Source organism: Orycteropus afer, unplaced genomic scaffold, assembly GCF_000298275.1.
Source record: "Orycteropus afer afer isolate SDZICR_OR568_19922 unplaced genomic scaffold, OryAfe1.0 scaffold00420, whole genome shotgun sequence".
Lineage (NCBI taxonomy): Eukaryota > Metazoa > Chordata > Mammalia > Tubulidentata > Orycteropodidae > Orycteropus > Orycteropus afer.
In genome coordinates, this window is record NW_006922007.1 from 262,278 (window position 1) to 282,231 (window position 19,954).

At 53.2% G+C, this 19,954-nt stretch overlaps 1 protein-coding gene across 1 annotated transcript; it reads right to left on the minus strand.

The window, feature by feature from the left end:
- Positions 1–2,111: 2,111 nt before the first annotated feature.
- PES1 (pescadillo ribosomal biogenesis factor 1) lies at positions 2,112–19,053 on the minus strand. Its single transcript, XM_007953922.2, has 15 exons — positions 19,030–19,053; positions 15,292–15,371; positions 13,748–13,901; positions 11,422–11,531; positions 8,914–9,085; positions 8,742–8,831; positions 6,086–6,202; positions 5,901–5,975; positions 5,579–5,668; positions 5,273–5,403; positions 4,818–4,943; positions 4,497–4,681; positions 3,822–3,991; positions 3,536–3,697; positions 2,112–2,192 (listed from the first exon to the last, which is right to left on the minus strand). The coding sequence occupies exons 1-15, from the start codon at positions 19,051–19,053 to the stop codon at positions 2,112–2,114; spliced, it is 1,767 nt and encodes a 588-aa protein (XP_007952113.1).
- Positions 19,054–19,954: the final 901 nt, after the last annotated feature.

Genomic DNA, 19,954 nt, shown 5'->3' on the forward strand with positions numbered 1-19,954 from the left:
CGGGCCCCGGGGACCTCGGCGCCCGCCCGAACGCACAGAAGCAGCATTCAGCGCGCCGGAGCGCAGAACTGCGCCCCCGCCGCCAGCCCAACAAGGCTCATTTGTCTCCGGCGCCAACGGGGCCATTGTCCGGCCGCTGAGGCCCCAGCCGCGAGGGGGCTCGAGGTGCCTGGGAAACTCGGTGGGGAGCAGGTAGCCAGGAGGTAGCGAGGCTCTGGGCAGAACAGGTGGCCTACTTAACTCTTGTGGGTGGGGGGAGGTTGCAACCCTCTGGAGATGCAGTGAAAAGTACAGCCTCCCAGCGTGAAGTCAGTGCAGTGGAGAAATTTTTGGCATCCATGGGGGACAGAGGGTGCCAGGATCCTGAGGGACGCTTAGGACCTCACTCCCACTAGGATGACATCTGGAGGTCCTCCACTACTCCACCTCTCCAGGGCGCCCAAAGGCTGAGCAGGGCTGTCAGGATGCCCATGCCGGATGCCCGCCCTGCTCCAGGCCTGGCTTTTCTCCTTGGGCCCTGGAGCAGGATGTCTGGGGGAGCAGGGGATGTTGCGCTCCAGCTGTGGGCAGTGCAGAACCAGCTGGCCCTCCAGGGGCACTGGCTGCCCAGAGGCCTGCTGCCCCCGCCATTGCTGGGCAACTCTGGAATGGGGAAAATTCCACATCAACACAGCTGCCAGGGATTTTTCCGTATCTGATAGGGCTGCTCTCCAACCTTCCCTGGTGCTCCTGCCCTGGGCCTGGGATGCACATTTGTCCTTTGGGGTGGCAGGCTCTGGTTCTAGAGGCCCTGCCCGTGTCCCAGACCCTGGAAGCACCCCTTCTCCCCATGGGCAGGCAGGGAGTAGATAACAGGACACAGCCCTCCACCCACACCCATGGTGAAACCCAACCTGAGCTGGGAGCCGCAGGTTTCTGTCTGTCAGGCCAGCCTGCCCAAATTCTTGCAGCCACTGTGCTCCAAGGAACACTTTTCTACCTAGAGAACAATGACAGCGTAGGGTCAAGGCCCTGGGGTGCTCAGATTTAGGCAAGGCGGGACCCAGTTCCAAAGCTATACTACCGCAGCCTGGGCCCTGCTCTCAAGGGCACTCAGCCCCTCAGTGGACCCTGGGTTCAGAAGCTCTTCCCTGACCTGGGAGGGGCTGGGAATGAGCCTTCAAGCCTTGGGATCCAGCCCTGACCCGTGGCACTGTGGGGGGCAGATGGGAAGTTGCCAGGGCTAGCAAGGACACATGTCAGCCTGCTGGCAAAGCTCATGCTGGAGGTTACTCAACAGTTCTGCCCACGAGGGAAAGGTAGGTTCTCCCACCCAGGACTCAGGAGCTCCAGATGCTTCCAACACTGGCTTTTACCTCCTGGGTTCAGCATGAAGCGATGCCAATCACAGTTGCCGTGTACTGGGCACTTCCTAGCCATGTGACAGAGCTAAGACTATGTGTTACCTCTCAATTCCCAACACACGAGGGAGGCTGCGGAATTCCTATCTTACAGATGAGCGACTAGGTTCTCAGGGGAAAGTGCCCGGGCCGAACGTGAACCAGGGTCAGAGTGGCAGAGGAGCACAGGCCCAGAAGCTCTGTGCCTAACTCCTGGCAGCTTCGGACTTAAGGGGTCCTGGGAGACTCAGAGCTCTCGGCAGTGACCTGACCCTCTAGACAAACTCCAAGGGCCCTGGCCCTGGCTGCCACACAGGGCACCCCGTGACTCTCCCCCAACCTCAGGAAAGCTCAGGAAACAAAATCCAATTGGCTGCAAAACTACAGCCGTTTAATAAATGCTCCCCCTGCTCCACCCTATCACAGCACCCTGAGAATCATGGGTCCAACCATGAGGGGGTGGGCTGGGGAAAGTCAGCGTGAATGAGGGGCTGGCCCCTTGCTCCTCAGGTCACTGACTCTCAGGAGCACCAAACTGGGCAGGGCACAGAGGTCTCTTCTCTGGCCAGCCCCCAACACGGAGCTCCGGCTGACACAGTCTGGGGCTGCCCACAGGCCCAGCCAGAGAGCACCAGAGGGGACCTAGCCTGGGTAGGGGCTGGGGGAGGACAGAAGCAGCCAAGGCCTCCTGGCCGCTGAAGCCAGCCCGGCCCAGCTAGAGGCTGCTAGCACTCACACCGGCCTCGCCTTCTTGGCCTTCTCACACTTCACAGCTTCATCGTGGGCTTTCCGCTTGGCTGCCAGCTTATTGGCCTGTGAGGAGGAAGGAAGGAGAGGGCTCAGGCTGCGGTGTGTGTTTATGTGGGGGAAAACTGAGAGCAAATTACCCCAAGGAAAAAAAAATAAGAACAGTATCGGGGTGCCATACAGCTCTTTATTGCTTTATGGGCCCAGCATCTCAGGTTAGGAGGCTCCGGGCACCAGGGCACCTGCACCCACTCTTACTCTGCACCTGAGAAAGCGGAGACCTTCCTTCACCAGGTGCTGGTGGAGCTGCAACCTGGAACATTCCTTGCCCCAGGGCCATTTAGCACAATCTAAAGGCAGTCCCTGGGTTTCAACTATATCCTAGTGTGTCTGATTTACGCATACAGTTATGAACCAACCCTGGTACAGCCTATTATTTAAAAAATTCGAGGTATGTACAATAGTGTGGAGGGACTGTTGGCTGCTACTTTGCAATGTGGGTCAAAATGTTATTAGTATTATTATTGTATCATTGTTTACAATGTTCTAGTGTTTCTGGAAACGTTTCTTTAATGGTTTTTATGCACAGAAAAACATACTATATACTATTTACAGAAAACTATACTATATACCACACTTCGACACAGACATTTGACAGACATTAGATATGAACTGTCTCTAACTGTTCATACTTATGTACAAATTTGAACTTAAAGACAGATTTTGGAACAGACTTCGTCTGTAACCTGGAGACTGCCTGTACTAGGAAACGCGTAGGCCTTTTAACCCAGCGATCCCACTCTAAGAACCTACCCTGAAGGGAACTCATGAGGATGCTTTCTAAGAATGAGACTGAGAGTGGAAAGCAATCTAACCTTATCAGCGGGCTGGCATCGCACGCAGGTATGGAGAGCAGGCTAAGCTGAGGTTAAATGAAACAGCGTCCTGCAAGAACACCTGCATGCAGTATGAGCCCCTAAAACCACACCTGTGTTACTGCACCCACAAGCCCCGCGGGGGCCGTGAGGACAGCTCCACAGGGAGTCAGAGAGACACTTCCAGGTCATCCACCCAGAGCTCTGGAGTGTATGATTTTTTATTTTTACATATGAGCGCATGTGGCTTTGTGTGGAAAATAAAATAGAAGCTCAACCAAACCCTCCCCAGCCCTTCTCACCTGCTGCACTTCTGGGAAGCGGGCCTTTGTGAAAGCAGCTTCAGGATCTGCCCCCGCAGGACCTGGCAGACTCAGCAACAGCCAGGGGCAGGGAGAGGACTGAAGCCCCGAGGAAGCTAAGCCAGGGAGGCAACCGCACAGAGGAGCTAGCCGGCCTCCAAGTTCACCTGGGCAGCTGCACCCAGTGGCCACACCTGGAGTCTCAGGCCGGGGGCACGGTGGCGGGACTCACCTCTCGGACTTGGCGCCTCCTGCCGAACATGATCTTGCGGTAGAGGTGCTTCTCCCTCTTCTTCATCATCATGATGGCCAGCCGCTTGGCCTCACTCGCCTCCTCCTCGGCCAGCCGTTGCTTGTCCTCCAGCTTCACAGTGCCTGCCATCACTCTGGGCTTCTGTGGACACAGGGAGGGCTCTCTGGGTACAGGAGCACCCCTACCCCGACCAGCCCACAGGCTGGCACCACAGTGGCCAGCGGGGCTGCTTCCCAGGCTGAGCCCTTGCAGTGCCCCCACGTACCTTCCCCTCCATTCTCTGCTCCTCCAGGGCTGCCAGGCGGGCCTCCTCCTCCTTTTCCGAACCAGCCTCCACATCGTCCTCCTCGTTCTCTCCCCTTGACTCCTCCTCGTCACCGTCACTGTCTTCCTCCTCCTCCTCCTCCTCCTCCTCTTCAGATTCGTTCATGTTTCCTATCAACAGCCGAGGACTTGTGAATGCCCCATGAGCCCATTCTCTCCCTTAGAGGGTAAGAATTGGCCCCAGGCAACACCCTCTTTGGTCCTGCCACCATCAGGCATGGGGACACTCCAAAGGAGTTCAGGGCTGTGCCACTGTGGCCTCCTCTGGTATCACCACTTCCCCCACCCAACCCCGTGAGTCCCAGCTGCCTTCTGAGAAAACCCCATGCTCCCTACTCCTGAGCTCTGCTGCTTTCTGTGTAGAAAACAATGACAATTCCAGATCGTCCTGCTCAGTTACTCTGACTGTCAAACAATGCTGTAGGAGACAAACGTTCCTGAGCCCTACTCCAAAGGGTTCTCAGCAGCCTAGGGAAAGTTTAGGACTTTGCTGCCCAGTTCCTGGGAGCATGCCACCTTTGTAGCCATGAAGGAAGGGCGCTCACTTAGGTCCAGGGACCACGGCCAGCTCGGAGGAGCCTGTCTACCAACTGCCCCGCCCAGTCCCACTGCTCACCTGGGTCCTCTCCCCGCTGCAGGGCGAGGAGCTTCAGCTTCTCGGGCGGGATGTAATCGCCCTCCTTCTCAGTCACAAAAGGCGAGAGGTGTGGGGGCAGCGGCACACCAGGGAGGTAATCCGCCACGGGGAGGAGGAGCCTGGCGTTCACCGAGTCAAACACCCACTGGGGCTGCACATAGTACCTGGCGCAGAGTAGTGAGTGAAGACCAATCACAGGGCAACCCTAGAGCCTGCTGCATCTGCAGGGGCGCCTTCGTAACAGACCTCTATGCCCAGAAACCCAGGCAGGGGGCAGAGGGGAGGGCCTGGGGGGCCTACCTGCCGATGACAGGAGTCTGCTGCCCGGGCCGGTCTATGATCTGGTGGGTGATGCAAGAGTCTGTGATGTCGTAGGTAGCCCCGATGCACAGAGACTTGTCCCAGGACACATCCCCCCCAAAACTCCTACAGGCAGAGGGAACTTGGCATTAGCTGTCTGCCATGGGGCTGCCAGCCCACAAACCCCCCCTCCGAGATCACACTTCCATCCTGACCTCCCAGGATCCTCCTGTCTGTGCTGACAGCCCCAGCCCCAAGGCAGCTGGGACCTTTTGCCCTCGGCCTGTCCTTCTGTCCTAGGCTATAGTTGTCAGCAGCGGCCCCTGGCACTATGCCCAACGCTTCCTAAGCACCATTTGCACGATCATGCTGAATCCTCACAACAGCCCCATCAGATCATACCAATGAGAGCCCAGGCCAGAGTGTGGCAGAGCCCTGCGCACACAGCTCCCCACCTGATGACAAAGGCCAGGGCCTCACGGGGCACCTCACGGTTCAGAAAGAACTTTAGGCCCTCAAAGAGCTTCCTGTGCTTCTCCTGAGCCTCCAGCTCCTTCCTGTGGTCCTCTTCTCGGGCCGCCACCTCCTCCTGAGAAAGAGATCAGGCCTCACAGCACCAAGCCCAACACAACCCTACCGGGAGCCAGGGGTTAGCAGTGACCCCACCCCCAGCTTCCTTCCAGATCGCTCAGGTCAGGGTGGGCAGCCCCAACACCTTCCCCTCCCTTCCACCTCCTTCCAGAAGGCAGCGCGGTTCTCACCCCGTCGACAGGAAACTCATCCATCTCAGCTTCCTCCTCCATGGCAGGTACCACCACACGGGCCAGGCTGGCACTGAGGGCAGCCAGTTTCTACAGGAAAGAGGCCGGGTGTCTGCTTGCAGGGGGGTGGACATGTCTGGGTTGGCTGCCAGGGCAAGGGAGGGGTGCTGGGGCCAGTACCAGTTTAGGCTCCTAGGGTAAGGCCTAAGACGACCCATCTAGCCACGACCGCCATCCAAGCCCAGGCCAGGCCACCAGACATGTTGGGGACAGGGATCACCTTCAGGGAGATACAGGGCTGATGCCCCGAAACTTTTCTCACCTCCACAGAGCTCTCGGAGTCTAGTGCATAGGCGTCCTCACTGGCCGTCAGCTCCGCGTGGGTCTGTCCCTCGAGCTGGGCGCAGGGGAAGGTAGAAGGGGAAGAAGACACCCACACTCCATCACCTCTGTGTGGAGACAGACGGCCCTGGGTCCCAGGGAGAAGGTGCTGGGTTGGGACCCTACCTTGGGCGGGTAGTGGAGGTTGAGAGACTGGTAAAGGCGGAAGTTGACGAAGCCCAGCAGGGTGGTGTAGAACTCAGTGAAGGTGGCCATGACCCTGTAGTCCACGTCTGTCGGATGCTGGGGGCACAGGAGGTACGTCAGTGGTGTGCATGCAGACATAGGGCAAAGGGGGAACCAACAACCCACAAGGGCTTGAGGTCTCACCAACAGAGGACCATGAGCTCAAGAGTGGCTCTGCTCTCAAAACTCTGTCCCCAAGGAAGAGGTGGAATGGCACGTCCCCACCTTGGGGCATTCTGGATAGAAGTGAGACTCTGAATAGAGCCCAAGGATTACAGACATCCTGGAGACCAGCATCAGACCCCACAGCATAAAATGAACTATAAATCAGAAAAGGGAAGCCCCGAGACCTGCTGTTTCCATGACTGGCTGCCCCTGCCCCAGCTTTCCCCTTCATCCTTCTGGTTTTGGATTAGACACCTGTCCATGGAGAAGCCGCCCTCCCCAACTAGCCCGAGCAGAGCTCAGGCCTTCCCTATTACCTCCCCCATTCTCTGTGGAATGTCTGCCTCTAGGGCCAGTCTGAGCAAGGACAGCAATACCCCAGAGCCTAGCACCAACCCTGGACTGAGGAGGCCAGGCCCAGCTGGCTGAGGTGGCCCAGAAGTGGTCCTTCTGCCTGGGGGAGCAGTGGGTGGATGGGCCTCACCCCTCCATACCCTGGCAGGAGCCTTGGGGCAGATACTGAGAACTCCGTGAGCCACCCTGGGCCCAAGCCTGAGGGACAGGCTGAGGTGGCGCGGCCCCCAGGAAGCCCTTCGCTGAGGACGGCCCAGAGGCTGCCTGCTTGGGGCAGCGATACCCAGGCAGCCTCCTGAGCTCAGCCCAGTAGCAGGGGAGATGAAACGGCTTATCTTGGCCCACGAGGAGCTGACATGAGACTAGGACCAGGTGTCCCACTCTTGAACGACGCTGTCATCTGCATCAGGGAGGGGCCTAGCCCTGGAGGCCCTGCGACCTGGATGGCAGGTCATGACGGCAGCAGCCCTTCTGTGCTACCCACATCGTGACGGGGAGCTCTCTCTCCACCCTGGGGCCACCTCTCCACGAGGTGCCCACCTTCCCCCACTCTCATCCCCATCCTGCATGAGCGTCTGCCTTTGAGGACCCCCATTTCCCACAGCACAATGCTGAGCAGGGAAGCCCCCACTACTACAGAGTACCACAGCTTCTCAGAAGGGTTAATACCACTAGGGCCTCTGCCACTCCCCAGTTCCGGTCCTCTATGGGTGGCCGCTCCCTTCCCCCAGGGCCAGCTATGTGGAGGCCTGCCACCTCAGTGTCCTATTCACACATAAAGAGGAGTTTGAGTGGCATGGGGGTGGGGCATCCAAGAGAAGGAAGGAGAAGGACCAGAGAGGAAGGAAGGCAAGAGGGCAGGAAGGCAGGAGGGCAGGAAGCAGGAGGCAGGAGGGCAGGAAGCAGGAGGTAGGAGGGCAGGAAGCAGGAGGGCAGGAGAGTAGGAGGGCAGGAGGGCAGGAAGGTAGGAGGGAAGGGGTATAGAGGGAATAGGGAAGAGCCACAGGGGCCCAGGTCTGTCCCTAGAAGTGGGGACACGGACTGCCAAGGTACCAAGCCTGCCTCTCACCTAAAGATGGACTGCAGCCTCCCCACTAGACACCCACACAGCTGCACTGTAGCCGGAGTGGGGTGTGGCCCTCCCACTCCCACCAGCTGTGGATAACGGAGGCTAGCCAAGGGGGCCCAGCCCCACCCCTCACCCTGGAGCCATCCGATAACCTGGCCAGCCAATCCACTGTCAGCCACGCCTGCAGCACCTCTTCACTAAAGGCACCAGTTCTCACCCACAGAACAAGCAGGGAGTTGGGCCAAACGCAGGCTCACAGATGAGAAGCCAGGCAGCGAGCCCAGTTACAGGTTATAGGAACGGGATCTCCGCAATGGAGCCCTGCCAACAACGCCTATGGTTTTTTAAAAGGACCAGGACCACTTGCTGGGTGCTGCTCTGTGCGCCTCCCCCACAGCCACAGCTCATCAGTCCTCCTCCCTGTGGGCCAATGGGTGGGGTGCAGGGCAGAGCTGGCCTCGGCTCTCGAGGCCAGAGGTGCAGAGTGGGGCTCTGGGATCTGTCCCCATGGAGGGCATGGTACTGGGTAACACTTGGTCCCATGAGCCGTTCTCACTGTCCATTCAGCACAACAGGCCAAGCACCAAGCGCTTTTAAAGAATCTTAAGTCCTTGTGGCAAATCTTAGAAGGTGTTTTTAAGTGCTGTTAAGCTTCCTTTGACTCATAGTGACCCCATGTTACAGAGAACTGTCCCACAGGGTTTTCTAGGCGGTAATATTTACAGGAGCAGATTGCCAGGTCTTTCTCCCATGGGACCACTGGGTGGGTTCAAACCAACCAACCTTAAGGGGAAAAGCTGCGTGCTTAACAGGGCTCCTGCTCAGGAGGGAGGCAGAAGCATACAGAGGTGAAGGCACATGTTCAGCCACGTGGCAAGTGGCACTCACACTCTTAATCACAACAAGCAGGAATACACATGACGGACTGTGAAGGACAGCACCATGCCCCCTCCCACCTGTCCTGATGTTGCGAGAGGAAGCACAGCCCCTGCTCGCAGGTGCACTCACGTCGTGGGAGAAGGTGTAGGGTGTGATCCACACGATGGGCTGCCCCAGCACTTCAGCCTGGTAGTAAATGCCCTTGATGGACAAGAAGACCTGGGGGAACAGAGGGCCTGGTGGAGACTGAAGCAGCAGGGGCAGGGTGGCAGTGCGGCCCCCACTGGCAGCCCGGGCTCACCCTGCGGAGGGCACGTGCAGTGATGACGTAGTGCATGAATTCCACGGTGAGCCGGCGGCATAGCTGGATGGTCTGCACGTGGCACTTGCCGGTGCGGGGGAAGGTGGAGAAGAGGAAGCACATGGACAGGGCGTCGTCCAGGTCCCGCAGGGCGTCAATGAAGGTGGGGTACCTGCATGGTGGGGGCAGTGCTCAGAAGCCAGTTACCCACCAGCCACTTGAAAGGTCACTGTTCCCCAAACCAGGCCTCGGCACCGCCACCTCCGCATCAGAAGGTGAGGCCTGGGGACCTGGGGACAGCCTTGGGAGGAGCCACCTCAGGGAGTTCTGCACAGCACACAAACCCCAACAGGGCCTCGGGCCCCTGCTGCACTGACACTCAGCCTGGAGCCTTTCCCACAAGGGGAAGAGGGGACACATGGAGTCAGAGGTTCTACTTTTTTTTAAGGTGATCCTTTACTTCAAAGGAAATCTACCCAGACATCCAAGTCATAAAAAGATGGAGAAAGAGATGCTGCCCTAGTGGAACCAGGTGGAGGAGGGTCCTTCCTCCCTCAGGTCACCTTCCTTGTCACTTGTCACCCAGAGTCTGTCTAGTTTGTGAACCAAGTAGAACAAGGCGGTAAGCATGTTGTAACTGGGTCCTGGGCCAGGAAGAGCCAGAGCAACATAGCGCTTCCAAGAATCTTGTGGGAAATGAGAACAAACCACCCTGGCAGAACCACCACTGCACAGCTGCCCACGGAGGGGTGAGAGCCCACAGACACAGACTGGACCTTGAGTGACAAGACCTGTATCACAGCCCAGCTGTGGCCTGTGACCACAGCCGCCCACGGAGGGGTGAGAGACCACAGCCGCCCACGGAGGGGTGAAAGCCCACAGATACAGACTGGGCCCTGAGTGACAAGACCTATATCACAGCCCAGCTGTGGCCTGTGACCACAGCTGCCCATGGAGGGGTGAGAGCCCACAGACACAGACCGGACCCTGAGTGACAAGATCTATATCACAGCCCAGCTGTGGCCTGTGACCCGAGGCACATCACCTCACTTTCTGGAACTCAGTCTTTACCTGGAAGCAGATAAAGCAGTGAGAGCAGACTACAGGCTGAAAACCAGGCCCTTGGAACTCTTGCTAGGAATGCATGAGGGACAAGAGGACAGCCAGGGCTCCGAGTCTCCCTCCCCCAACCTGAGTGGCTTCCAGAAATGCTTTCCAGGGAAGCTTTATTTTGAACAAAGGGCTCTGTTGCTTCACAGAAGGACTCTGAAAGCCAGGGGCCCAGAGATCACCCCAGGGCTTCCTGCTCTAGATAGCGTCACTCACTGCAACAAGTCAGGTAGGCCCCATCCTCAACCCAGGAAGATGGGAGAAGGCCTCTTGTGACAAGAAGAGAGTGGTCTGGCCCCTGGTGCAGAGCTGGAAACTGCATCACTGGAGCTCCTGCCGTCCCCAACTCTCCACCTCACAGGCAAACCCAGCCCAGCCCTTCCTGGGCTTTTCCTCCTTAATCTCAGGCTAAGCAGGGGCCCAGAATGGACCACCACAACCACACCACCACCTGGGGTGTGTGTGTGGGAATCAGGCACTTATTTCACAGGGCTTTTTTCCTTTTGCATTTTTTTCTCATTTGTTTCACAGAACAGCTGTGTGCCACAGGCAGGAGAGGAGTGCCCTCCATCGGTTAGAGGTGAAGCCTCCCTCAGAGCAGGGACTGTCCCCTGGCCACCCAGCTCACGGGGCTGCAGAGCTGGAGTGCAAGCCGCCTGGCTCTTCCCCTAGGAGCCCAGGGCAGGGCAGCCTGACTGAAGGAAACCAAGTCCACCCACCCTAGAGCTAAATGGTCCTGGGCCATCAGCCCCAAGAGAAGATGACATTTACCTAGTCCAGAGGTTCTGAACCTCCACTAGTGACATTTTAAGCAGGACATTTCTTTGCAGTGGGGACTGTCCTGTGTTCTATAAGATCAGCATCCCTGGCTTCTATCCACTGGAGGCCAGCAGCATCTCCATTCCAATCATAAAAACCCAAAGTGTCTCCACACACTGTCAAATGTCCCCTCAGAGGCAAAACTGTCCCTGGTTAAAAACCAGTGATTTAGCCAGTGAGTAAGGGGGTACTGGGAAGGAAAGGGTTAAGACCATATAGGTGTTTCACCACACCTCTCATGTACCCCCAGGGCCCTTGCCTACCACAGGGGCCTTGTACTTGCTATCTCCTGTGCTTGGCACATGCTGGCCCAAATGTCTCCCCTCAGAGAGACCTCTGACAAGCTTGTAACTAACCTACCCCCTGGGTCCCTTCATGCAGTCTGCATCCTTCATGGGACTCCCTGTGTCTTGCCATCATTATAGCAATTTTCCAGTTTGATTCTTGGTCTGCCTCCTGCAAGAAGGCCCCAGCTCCTTGAGCATGATCTTGTTCTCGCCCCTCACTGGCCCCCAGGGCCCAGGACAGAGCCCAGCAGCGAATGGACAGACAGCAGTGTTCTGAAAGCACATAGCTCACCGCTCCTTGATGATGTGGTCAAGCTTGTAGTTGGGCTTATTGTCCTTCAGACGCTCCACAGTGTTCCACTCACTCTTCCCATAGGCCTTCCGGAGCTTCCGGACAAACACCTGGAAGAGAAGAGATGGCTGATGCCAGGGCCAAGGGGCTCCTGGACTACTCTCTTCCACATAGGATGGACATGCGGGCAGGAGGACTCTCAAAGCCTCCTGAAGCTGGCCAGCACTCTCAGCCCAGCGTTTCCAAGACTGCCAACTGCAAGGAACAGCAAGACTGACCCATTCTCAGCAGCAGTTAGACCATGCATGCCTCTGACAGACTGACTGTGAGAACTACACGCACATGTGCCACACTTGGCCATGACAAACTAAGTGCTCACACATTCACATGTGAGAAGGCACCACTTTCCACCTGAGAAGAGGTCAAGTGCCTGACAGGGAGGCAGAGCAGGGTCAGGGGTCTGGTCTGCACCCCCAACACTGGCCCGCATGACCATGAACAAGCTGCAGTTTGTGTGTATCTGGGTCACACAGGCAAGTGCAGCTGAGGCCAGTAGTGGGGCCAGACAGTCCCTACACCAACCAATGTGTTCCCTTCTAGTACTTCCAGCAGCAGACGTGACATGACCACTTCTTACAATGGATCCACTTACAACTCAGTGAGTTTATGCAGTTGCAAAACCCAGCAGCAAAACAAGACCAGGCACTCTTTCCCAGCAGGGAGGACAGCAGCTGCTGGCCAGCCTCTGTGAGCCACCAGGTGGCACACCACCTCTCCAGGGAGGGCCTAGCCTGCTTCCTGACCAGGGCTCCAGCAGCAGCAGCAGTCTACTTTCAATTATTTGCATTTGGCATAAATAAATTTCTGCTTTCCTTGGCATTTAATGACTTCTATTTATGGAATGAGAGCTCCTTGGTATTTTTTTAATTTATAGAATGAGTGGCTTGGCTTTCTGGCAGTAATTTTATAAAGAGTCACAATAGAAGCTGTTTCTTTCAGCAGAGAACACACGGAGCCTCTGAAATCATACCACTTTTACTTCAGAGTCAAAAAAACTGTTCATAAAGAACATGGAATGAGGGATATCATTCCTGACGTCAGATGGATCTTGGCTAAAAGCAGAGCATCCCAGAAAGATGTTTACTTGTGTTTTACTGACTATGCAAAGGCACTTGATTGTGTGGATCATAAAAAATTATGGATAACATTGTGAAGAACAGGAATTCCAAAACACTTAAGCTTGCTCACGAGGAATCTATATATAGAACAAGGGGATACTGCATGGTTTAAAATCAGGAAAGGTATGTCAGGGTTGCATCCTTTCATCACACTTATTCAATCTGTACGCTTAGCAAATAATCTGAGAAGCTGGACTATAAGACGAGTGCAGCATCAGGATTGGAGGAAGACTCATTAACAGCCTGTAATATGCAGATGACACAGCCTTGCTTGCTGAAAGTGAAAAAGACTTGAAGCACTTATTGATGAAGATCTATGACTACAACCTTCAGTATGGATTACAGTTCAACATAAAGAAAACTAAAATCCTCACACTTGCATCAATAAGCAGAAAAGACTGAAGTTGTCAGGGATTTCACCATACTTGGATCCACAATCAAAGCCCATGGAAGCAGAATCAAGAAATCAAACGACATACTGCAACGGACAAATCTGCTGCAAAAGACCTCTTTAAAGTGTTAAAGAGCAAAGACGTCAAGATTAAGGTGCACCTGACCCAAGCCATGGATTTTTCCGGAGCCTCATATGCATGTGAGAGCTGAACAATGAGTAACAAAGACTGCAGAAGTGATGCATTTGAATTGTGGTGCTGGCAAAGAATACTGAACAGAGCATGGACTGCCGAAAGAACAAACATCTGTCTTGGAAGAACAGCCAGAATGCTTTTTAGAAGAGAGAATGGCCGGACTTCATGTCACATACTCTGGTCATGATGTCAAAAGGGACCAGTCCCTGGAGAAAGGTATCATACTGGACAAAGAAGGTCAGAGGTCAAGGGTAAGACTCTTAACAAGATGGACTGACTCAGTGGCTGCAATAATGGGCTCAAGCAAAGCAACAATCATGAGGATGGCACAAGACTGGACAGTGTTTTGTTCTGTTGTACACAGGGTCACCATGAGTGGGAACCAACTCGACGGCAACTAATGACAAGAAGTCAGTTGACCTTCGTAACACCCCTTTGAGGAAGAATGATCATCTCCCTTGTACAGGAGTGCTCAGAGAGGTTAAGCAACCTGCCTAAGGTCACTGTTAGTGGGTCACGACTCAATGCGGACCCACCTGGAGCCCAGAGCCCAGGCCTCACCTTGTATTCCCGGAACTTGTTGACGATGGGTTCATGGAGAAGGAATCTGATGTCTTTGATAAGGTAGAAGGTCCGGGCTGCTGTGGAGCCCTTGTTAACCTTCTTCTTGTGTTTGGGCTCATGGGGATAAATGCCCTTCAGGATGCACAGGCGCCTGGAAGACAAAAGCCATGTATTCTATCAGCACACTTGGTCACTGGTTGTGGCCAGGCCAAGAGAACAACAGGAACAGGGAATACCTCTCAAAGGGCTCACATTCTAGGGCAGCAGTAGGACAAGTTCCCAAACAAACAGAATCTGGACTGTCCTTGTACCAGAAAGGAAACACACAGGTCACGGAGAGACACTGATGGGCCGGGGCTCTCTTTACTAGGGGAGTCAGGAAAAGCCTTGCTGAGAAAGTGCTGTTTCAGCAGATCTAGGAGAATGAGTCAGCCACAGAAAAGTGGAGGGAAGAACACTGGCTGCCTGACTCACTGATCCCCTCACCCCTTGTTATGGACTGAATTGTTATTTCCCAAAACGATATGCTGGACTCTTGACCCCTGTACCTGTGAATACAACCCTTTTTGGAAACAGAGTGTGAAGATTTTATCAGATAAGTTAACAGGGTGTCACACTGGAGTAGGGTGGCTCCTAATTCTCTATCATTGGTGCTTATAAGGCAGAAGATAAGAGAGACAGACAAACAGAAGAGACAGCTGTGTGAAGGCAGAGGCAGAGACTAGCAGCCAAGAACACTTGGCAGGGGGAACCACAAGTGCTAAGATTCTCAGGTGGCAAAGATTTGCTCTGGAAGAAACTAGAAGGACATCAGCATGATCGGGACATACCAAACCAAGGGAAGAGCATTGGGTGAGGCTGGGGTTACATAGTGCTGGAATTATGCAAGGCCTTGTAAGCCATGGAGAGGAGCTTGGATTTTATCCTGAGAGCTGTGGCTGGAAGCCACCAGAAGCCAGGAGAGAGGCATGGAACTGCTTCTCCCTCAGAGCCCTAAGAAGGACTCAATACTTCCAACATCCAGAACCAATGAGACAATGACATTCTGTTCTTATAAGCCAAAAAGAAAGAAAAAGGAGGAGGAGGTGGAAGGGTGACAAAGGGAAAAAAAGCTGGAAAGTGCTGGGTATGTCTGAAGGACTCAAAGTAGGCCAGGGCTGGAATACAGCCAGAGGAAGCTGTGCAAGTCAGAGAGGGCCACATCGGCCGCCTGGCCATGGAGGAGTGTGGATTTGACTCTGAGGAGTGGGCACTGCTGCAGGTGTCTCTCCTGGAGGAGGGGATGAATGGTACACTCCTAGCCCAACGGGGCCCATTCTGATGACCTCAGGTTACATCACCCAGCTTTCCTCCAGTTTCCTATCAGTAAGACACACCTGGCAAGACACAGCTCACTAAAGGCAAATGGGTGAGAAAGAGGAATGCCCAGAGTGTTTGGACAGCTCATTAAGACGGACGCGAGGCACAAGTGTGCTGAGCTCTCCCTGTGCTTTCTCTGCCCAGGCACCAGAGGCGCCTCTCTGCAGGCCGCTTGACCTCACCTGAAGTCAGCTAGGCTCAGCTGCAGCTTCTTCCGGGCTTTGTTTCGAGTGATGTAGTTGGTGGCAGAGCCTCGTTCATACTTGGGGAAGAAGAAAAAAACCTTCATTAGCAATGATTTCAGTAACTGACATCAAACTCTGGGCATCCCTTGTTCCAATGGCCACTAATAGTCCAGAGAAGTGGCCACAGTGCTCCTGGGATGGGAAATGCTGTAGGGAGGGAGCCCACCCAACTGAAAGTGCAACCCTGCCCTGTCCTTGCAGTTGTCAGCATACAGGACTCACACACTTGCAAAGCACAGTGTGGGGAATCATGAAGTTGCTATGTATCAGGTGCTGTGCAGCACTTAGCACTAGCTCTAAGTTTTGGCTTATTACGATGAACTATTTTCAAGTGTTATTTTATTTAGTCTTGACAGCCCTGGGAGGTGGATGCCCTTGTAACTCACCTACCTCCTCACTTTCGCATGGGAGGAAAACAGGCTCAAAAATACTAAAACCAAACCCATTATAGGTGAGTCAATTCCATCTCAAAGCAACTCAACAGGACAGAGTAGAACTACCCCATAGGGTTTCCAGGGCTGTAATCTTTATAGAAGCAGACTTGGCACGTCTTTCTCTCATAGAGAAAGACTGGTGGGTTCCAACCACTGACCTTTCAGTTAGCAGCTGAGCACTACTGTGCTAGAGCTCTTAAGAGGCTGAGGAAGATTAAATAACTTGCCTAAGTGATGTGGCTTTTTAAGTGCTGAAGCCAGGATTCAAACCAGCTTGATTCTGGAATCTGAGCTCCTAAGCAAAACCAGTATTTTTTGAACTTCATTATTATTCCCCAAGCCCCCAGCCTCATGTAATTTTAATACCATAGATTTCCTGTACATTTGTTTATGTGACATGGGCCTCTGAAGGCCATAAATCCATGTACTATTTAAAACCACCACCACCACCACTAATTTTTGCTCCATTGAGGGTGGTATCGCCTGGCTTGAGAATGTATGCCGTAGACCACACAGCCCGTCCTTTCCTCATTCATTCATCCAATAGACAGCAACAGGATCTCTACTATAGTCAAAGCATTATGCTAGATGCTATGAAAGCAAGTAAGGAGCTCTGGTGGCATACTGGGTGAAGTATTTGGCTGCTAAACCAGAAGGTCAGCAGTTCAAACCAACCAGCTGTTCTGTGAAAGGAAGATGAGGCAATCTACTTCTGTAAAGATTTATAGCCTTGGAAACCCGATGGTCACTATGAGTCAGGATTGATTCAATGGCAGTGAGTCTTTTTTTTTTTTTTTTTTTAAATGAAGCAAGTAAGACAAAAAGGCCTGGTTTCTACCTGTCCCAGGGAGCTCTGGTGGCATAGTGCCTAAGGCATCTGACTGCTAACCAGAAGGCTGGTGGTTCAAACCCACCAGCTTACTCCTCGGAAGGAAGACTGGGCAATCTATTTCCATAGAGACACCGCCTCGGAAACTCAAAGGGTTGCTATGAGTTGGATTCAACTTGACCACAACGGGTGGGTCTGTCCCAAGGTGCATATTGCTTTTATACGACCATCTATATGCTGTCTCATACATCTCTGTACCCCTAATGGAGAGTAGCAATGCCTTGTACCACACACCCTGCAATGCTGACCAAGCATGTCCTTTTCAAACAAGCTCTCCCTTTGGAGCAAGATAGCAAAGGCCTCTAAGGCCAGGACCAGCTCTAAAGAGACAAACCTACAGTCTCCACAAGGGAATGCCCATGAATAACTCCAGTCTTGAAACAAGTCCTTCACTCATTCTTTCCATCAGACATTTATTAATTTTCTATTGTGGATCAGCCCATGCTAAGTCCTGGGGTTATAGAAATGGGTTTCAGATTGGCTCAGGATGGTGTGTCTTCACTAATGGTGTCTTCCATTGTCCTATCCTATGCATACCTGCCACCAAACTTATCCTTTTAAATATTAAAAAGATAAGTGGTTCTCAACAGAGGTAATTTTGCTCCTGGGGTAGGAGTATAATTTGGCGATATCTGCCTGCAGATGTTTTTGGCTGTTAGGTGCTACTGGTATCCAGTGGGCAGACATCTGGGATGCTGCTAAACATATACCGGGCAGCCTCTCTCCTCCTACTAAAACAAAGCCTTATCTGGTCCAAAATGTCAACATGGTTGAAAAACTCAGCTTTAAAGACTAGCAAAGACTTGCCTATGTATCTACACCTCCATCTCAAGGGCAGGTTTTCTATCTTCTATCTTTGTAACTGCAGTGACTAGAACTTACAGGCACTTTGTAAATGTACTGGGTTAAAAACAAAAATGGCTCTAGAAACTTTCAAGCCAAAGGAAACACTTGAGCCAACTACAGCTTCCTCAATCCCACTCCTTCTCCAGTATCTTCATGCCACCCGAGGAGATTCACCTTACAGCAGCCAAGGACAATTCCTTCAATAACTCTGATCATGTTGCTTCCCTTTAGTTGCTTTGTAGCCCTCAGGATAAAATCCAAGCTCCTCACCATGGCTTACAAGGCCTTGCATAATTCCAGCACTATCTAACCCCAGCCTCACCCAATGCTCTTCCCTTGGTTTGGTATGTCCCAGCCATCCTGATGTCCTTCCAGTTTCTTCCAGAGCAAGTATTTCCCACCTGAATATCTTAGCACTTGTGGCATATATTAAATGTACATCTTTAACACATTCGAGCTTTTAATGTGTACATACACGAACATGTACGTAAATTTGTACCCTGCCAGGCTTGTGACTAATCACTACCACGCCCCAGAACCCATCCAAGATTAGATCTGCTCTTTGCGATTTCAGATTGAACGTCACTGCCTCACAGAGATGTTCCAAGACAACACAAACAAAAGTGAGTATCCTTCTATGCTCTCCAAGGAGCTCTGGTGGTGTAGTGGTTAGGGCAGCATTTGGCTGCTAACCAAAGGGGCAAGGGTTTGAGCCTACCAGCTGCTCTGCAGAAGAAAGATGAGGCAGTCTGCTTCCATAAAGATTTACAGCTTCAGAAACCCAATGGGGATTGCTGTGAGTAGGATTCAACTCAATGGCAGTGAGTTTGGTTTTTTATGTTCTCCACCCTTATCCCTTGTTTGTTTCCTTCGTAGTTACAACCTGTGATGATTTTATTTGGTTGTTTACTTTTGTGTCCATCTTTCCCCCTAGTAAGTGAGCTCAGGAAGGCTGGGACTACATCTGATTGCCCATGCCTTCATCCTCAATGCCCAGGAGAGGGTCCGGTTCAATGGAGAAAAGAGTAAGTCTTCATACTCTTATTAGCTGCCTGTGGAGTCGGTTCCCAGTCATGATGACCTTATGTATAAGAAATTTCAAGAGATGACCTCCACGTAAGGTTTGTTGTTTGCTGTTGTCAGGTGCTATCGACTCTTAAGTACAACAGAATGAATACAGTGCCCGGTCGTGCGCCGTCCTCATAATACTCGCTATGCTATAGACACATAATATTTATCGCCTCATCCTCTCGACTGTCTGCATTTGATGGATTTTGCTATTTCTCACAGCTCCACTCTAGGGTTATTCCCTAGATTTCACTACCGGAAGAACACTGCCGTCCTCACATTTTATCCTCGGATGCCCCTTCACGGCTGCCTCCCCTGACGTTGATCCGCGCTGTTTCTTTCCCCACGAGGGACCAAGGCCGGGGAAAGACGCTGTCCTCAAGCTCCGCCGCGCCCATCTTCCACCCCCTAGGCGCCCCTGAAGTCTCTCCTACTCACCTTCTTCTTCTCCAGGCCTCCCATTGCTCCACGTTGAGGAGCGTACCAGAGCCGCGCGGACCAACAGGGCCACTTCCTTCCGCACGTACCTGGCCTAAGCCCCCGAGGACCCCCACGCCGCCGGCCTCTGAGGGCTGCCCAAAGAGGCGCCTGCGAAAATCCAGCGGAAAATAGGGTTTTCCTCCTCGAGATTTACAACTGGGCGCTCTGGAAAACTCACTTAAAGCCGCTCTTCTGAGATCTTTCCCACAAGTGAGCCTACCTCAGACGATTTAAAAGTTTAAATGCATGAGAATCTTTAGGCTTTCTATAATTACTCTGAAGAAGATTGCTTGACGTTTGAGCCCCGTTGCATGTTGGGATAGAGGGAGTGGAAAACTTAGAGACAGCGCATTGCCTTCTGGGATGCAGAGTTGAGCCTTGCTCGATGTGACGTGTGGCGAAGTTGCGTTGTCCTGGTAACGGTTGCTAAGCGTCGTCCAAACCTTCTAAGGAGCCGCAGGCGGATTGGGACGCCGGGTGAGGTTGCGTTTAGTACGCAGCCAGCATTCGTCTTTTTCCGTCTATTCGCTTTTATGGGAATAAAATAGAGCAAAAACAGACATTTTCCCTCACAGAGGTGGAGAGATCCGAAGTGCCGCTTACGTTTTCTGAGTCTTAGTGTTCTGGTAGCATAGTGCCTAAGGCACTTGACTGCTAACCAGAAGGCTGGTGTGAACCACCAGCCACTCCTCGGAAGGAAGGTTGGCCAATCTACTTCCGTAGTGATACTGCCTCGGCAACCCAAGGAGTGGAGTCCGGGCCGACTGGCCGGCACATAACAACAACAACAGTCGTGATTTATGGATGATAAAGGGCCAAGCTGAGTTACACAAATAGTGGCATATATTAAATGTACATCTTTAACACATCCGAGCTTTTAATG

Excerpts from the sequence above, each read along its gene's own strand:
- PES1 (XM_007953922.2), bottom strand. The coding sequence starts at position 19,053 with ATGGGAGGCCTGGAGAAGAAGAAG. Across the intron at positions 9,086-11,421 it reads GACCACATCATCAAGGAGCG|GTACCCCACCTTCATTGACG; the intron begins GTGAGCTATGTG and ends CCCACCATGCAG. Across the intron at positions 3,992-4,496 it reads GCAGCGGGGAGAGGACCCAG|GAAACATGAACGAATCTGAA; the intron begins GTGAGCAGTGGG and ends GGCTGTTGATAG.